Source organism: Sprattus sprattus (assembly GCF_963457725.1).
Source record: "Sprattus sprattus genome assembly, chromosome: 16".
NCBI classification, from domain to species: Eukaryota; Metazoa; Chordata; class Actinopteri; order Clupeiformes; family Clupeidae; genus Sprattus; species Sprattus sprattus.
In genome coordinates this window covers 25903518-25908517 of record NC_137914.1, presented here as the reverse complement: position 1 = coordinate 25908517, position 5000 = coordinate 25903518, and the positions used below count along the sequence as shown (strand labels likewise).

Below are 5000 nucleotides of genomic sequence, written 5' to 3'. Positions count from 1 at the left end.
CAGGCTGGTAATGGCCAGGCTAGGATGAATCACCTGAATTGTAATGAATAGGATTATTGGTCAGGAATGTAAAATATGAAACATAACATGCTTCATTTAAATTATCAATCAGTCTCAACGAGTCGGTGACAACCAGTGACACTATATTGTGTTATGTTGCATTGTGTTACTCTTACCCACTGAAATGTGTTTGGATGTCCCAAAGATGAAGTAGAGGAGGATGGGATAGAAAGAGGAGTAGAGGCCAAAGACTGGAGGCACGGCAGCCAGCAGGGCGTAGGCCATGCCTGGAGAAGCACACAAAGGAACACATTCGCTCAGTGAGTCGTGTCAGATGCTAAATGTAGATTACGATGCATTGTTAATAAGCAGAGAAACAGGTTAACATTTGAACTGATAGTCTGACCCTGGGGCAGATGCATGATGCCCACGCTGATGCCTGAGATGAGGTCTCCAATGGCATTCTCTCTGAGGGAGTAACGAGGCAGCCATGACAGCACAGGAACACATGAGAAGAAGCAGCTCTTCAGACGGGGACCGGAACACCTGCACACACACACACGCACACACGCACAGTCACACATAGACACACACACACACACACACACACACACACACACACACACACACACACACACACACACACACACACACACACACACACACACACACACACACACACACACACACACACACACACACACACACACACACACACACACACACACACACACACACACCACGTTATACAATGCCTTATACTTTGCATAGAAACCTGAACACCTTGTCTGTTGAGTCTAAGACCTTAGTTTGACCTTTCCAATACCTGAGAAACACATGTAAACCAACAGGAAATTCTGGCACACCGCTTGACAGGATTTGGAGTGAGAGAATAATTGTCATTCTCAAATGTACTTTATCAGAGTGAAAAACAGCAAAATAAGCAAAAGGAAAAAAGCTGGCTTTCTCATTGTCTGAAAAGAGAAAATTACTTTTTAAAGGGAAACCCGGTTTTTAACACTGGTTTAAAAATGGTTACAAACATGATTTCAATATAATAATGAACCAGAATTTCTTCTTGAGTAATCAGAGAAAGACCAGAAAAGCCAAGGAGGAAGGGAGTCTTGGAATGACTTCGAAATTAATAATACAAACAAAAAATGTAACAACTGCTGGGAAAAATCAATACACATTGTTTCTTCTGTGCAGGATATTAGAACACAATCGAATCCGTGAAAAAAATACTCATTACTCGTTACTCATGACTCATTACTCGTATGTGCTGTCACACTCACTGGCAAATGTGTTGTATTGTACTGTGGTACTGATACTCATACCAGAATACCACAATAAATACTTTGACATGTTGTGGATTGTGGGATTGTGGTAAAAGAAGTTGGCAATCATGACACAGCAGATAGAGTTCCCTGCCACTAGAGGACACTCATGAGACTAATCGTTCACACAGCTGATTGGAAAGCGCCCATGAATGTTTGCAATAGACATACAAATCAATTTTGGTATTGTTTTTCATTGATAGCACATACCTGAAGTAAAGTACTGAATGGAAACCAGGACAGAGCCCACAAGCTTATCACAGTGTAAGAGACATGAGACAGAGACATGAGACAGAGACATGAGACAGAGACATGCTTTTCAGCCATAATGCCATGAGGCACCATTTACAAATGCACATGGTGATGCAACCATTTGAACAAAAATTACTGAACCACTACTTGATCTGCTTCTTGCCCTTGGCCCTACAGACAGACTGGGAAGGTGCTCTGTGTCTGTGGGTATATAGTGTTAAGAGTTGGGGTGCCTCACCTCACAGAGTCTTTGAGTTTTTCTACCAGTGTGTTTTTGCTGTCTGATTTTTCGGCCATGTCATCCACACTCAGCTCATCCAGCACGGTCCGCTGCATGGTGTAGCCCACCCGCCGCCTGGGCGTACTCTCCACGTCCTCCTGGGGCATTTCCATACCGTGTGTGTGTGTGTTTGCGTTTGTGTGCAAATGTCCAGCGTTGGATTCAGTCCCTGATCAGTTCCTTGCTTCAGCGAGAGGCAACAGTAATCAGGCCAACCAGTGTTGTCCACTGCTTGGATTCCCTGGGAAGGTCACCACTCTTTATCCAATAGAAAATGTCACTTGGACATCCAGCAGTGAGTGATCAATATTTTGAAATTTCAGAGTTATTGATAACTTGATCAGTTAAGTAGTGAATCCACAATCCAGTCTGTTGAGCTTGATGTAGGAGACAGGTGTCTGATGCAGGTAAAGGAGTCTGCGTGTCCACCTGTCCTCTTCAGCTTCCTCTACAGGTGTGTGTCCTGAGCACAGAGGTTTTCTTGTGATAGCTACACACACACACAGATCAAAGTCCTGGTGAGATATCCTCAGAAGAGAAGAGGTGCAGTGGACCTGGTTCTTCGCCTCAAAGGGGTGTTATCTCTGTCTGATTAGATAGAGGATGTGCTTCACACAGGACAGACAGCACAAGCAGGCTTTGTGCTCGGGATGTGCTGAGGCTGTGCATCATGGAGTTGGAAGCAGCTTCTCCAATTAGCACTCCATCATCTATAAGCTACAAACAATTGTGGCCCTTAGGCCCCATGTCCTCGATACCTATCCTAACACACACACACACCAAAGGTGAATCTAAGCAGTGCTTTGGACGGACTAAAGCAGGTTCTGGCTTTATGGGTAATGACACCAGAGATGTGAATACAAATTACATATGCACTCACATCAGCGCTTCATATACTATCATGGTAAGGTTTTATGTAGTTGAGGTTTGAAGTCTACAATCAAACCTAATGTATTTCACTTCATTTTGCTTGGCTGTCTCATTTATATATGGTTATACAAAGTTATAAAGTTCATAAACGTATACTCTATATTTTGTATAGTTTCTCTCCTTGTCCCCGTGTCCTTGTGTTTTATTCAGACCCAATTAGAAGGCTTACCTGGGGCCACCCCTCAGAACAAACACTAAGGGTTTGTGGTGTCTGACAATCAGTGACAAATAAATTGGTCTTATCAGTCAATCATTAATTCAGCCCATAGACATATCCCTTTCCTGGCAGGGGCGGACTGGCCATCGGGAATACCGGGGACATCCCCGGTGGGCCGATGGCCCAAAACACCAGCCCATTATCATCATCAACCGGCCCACCGCCATCAGGCCCACTCTCAGCGCATATCAGTATAATATATTTAAATTTCTGAAGACAACATTAATCTAGTTTCCTCTAAGAAATACAAATGCTCAGAAGCACTGACTGAATTTTATACTCCTACTTGCAATCTGTCTTCACACCTATGGTGACTATTTTTCGATTTTTTTTTTTTTTTTTTTTTACGTTACTTATGTGTTTTACGGACTTCGGAAGTTCAACGTAAGAACATGTCTGTATGTTATTAATGAACACCTGAAAATTGGTTCTTACACAGCCGAAGTGTTCTCAGCTGTGCCGATTGAGGTAGGCCTAGAGGATTCTGGGATTCTTACATTTGGATTTGCATACATACAAGCAACACGCCCAGCCAGGGCAAGCAACCGTATTGACGTGTGCAGTCAGCCCTAGCCCTTAACACGGATGAGGCACAGCTTGCTGCTGCCTCTGTCAATCTCTTCCGTCAGTCTGATTTAGTTTGAGATGTTATTAAATGTCAATTACTCTAGCCTACATTTTATTTGGAAAACCACTGACTGGTGACATTGTGATAAGGTAAGATGTGGCGTTGACCTTGCCAAATGTTAGCTTGCTATTCACAGATGAGGTAACGTTCCCTACAGCAAGCCTAGCTAACGGTATGTCTTAAATTGAGACCGTTATGATCTGGTAAAATAAGCAAGCTGTTGTCAACATCGAGATTATCTATTTTAACATGTTAGCTGTAGTCACTTGTTTACAATCGATGAGCAAGCTATCCATGGTGGTAGTTGTAAATAGGGCAATCTTATCATTCCAAATACTGTAACTTGTGTCAAATAAGTTAACCAGCTAGTTTGTTATGCTAAAATCACTGTGTTACACCAACACTTACATTATAAACAATGTTAATATGTTATCTAGATTGTTAATATGTTATCTAAAGGTGTTGAATTGGCCAAGCAAAGCTTGCGTTTCACAACACTTACATTTTAAACAATGTTAATATGTTATCTAGATAGATGATTCTGGAATAAAACATGGATAAATGGATACAAAATAAATGAAGGGACATTTATAATAGACAAAAAAATTGCGATTAAATATTGTAATAGTTTGACAGCACTAATTTCAAGTATATTTATCTAATACGCTTTGAGTGTACTAACCAATAGGCTTTGTAGTTATACGTATAACCATCTGATCTGATAACCATCTGATCTGATCTGATACTATTCATCTTGCAAACTTTACCTTGGAGTGTTACAATAGCCAGTATCATTTTATTCCATGTGTCCATCCAGGCAAATTGGTGGATCCGAATGTTATTAAAAAACAAGCATATATGATGTAACTTCTTTGTAATTAACCAAAATAATGTTAAGTGTATGGGTATTTTTCCCAGTAGACCACTGACCGATACGTCAGGGCAATGCGGTGTGTACTGAGTGGGCAGTGCGCTGTGTACTTAGTGGGCCGCGCGCCGTGTATTGAGTGGGCCGGTCTGACAGTAACTCCCGGGCCACTTTTTCCCCCCAGTCCGCCCCTGTTTCCTGGTGTTTGTGGAGATGTTTTCGTGGAACAGCCAGACCGCCATGTAAGGCTTCATGGGAATGTGAGAGAGCCTATCACAGCAGTGGAAATACCGTTTACTGTAATGTAACATAGCACAAACAGTTACAAAGAAGACTTTTTTATTATCGAAAAAATAACACAAATTCACACACAAACACTCACACATGCACGCACACACCCACAGGCACACACACAGACAAATGCACACACATAAACACACATGGACAAACACAAATAGTTCTAATTCCAAAATAAATGTAAGCAGATG

The 5000-nt window shown here is 41.9% G+C and overlaps 1 protein-coding gene across 1 annotated transcript in view; it reads right to left on the bottom strand.

Annotated features, from left to right (window-relative positions):
• slc26a6.2 (solute carrier family 26 member 6, tandem duplicate 2) overlaps positions 1 to 1976 on the bottom strand; it is a gene marked incomplete at both ends in the record, with an annotated part of 11126 nt that extends 9150 nt beyond the window's left edge. The window contains 3 exons of the mRNA XM_080853860.1: positions 177 to 287; positions 407 to 546; positions 1828 to 1976. Coding sequence (XP_080709986.1) covers positions 177 to 287; positions 407 to 546; positions 1828 to 1976 — 400 coding nt within the window. The remainder of the gene's footprint in view (positions 1 to 176; positions 288 to 406; positions 547 to 1827) is intronic.
• Positions 1977 to 5000: the final 3024 nt, after the last annotated feature.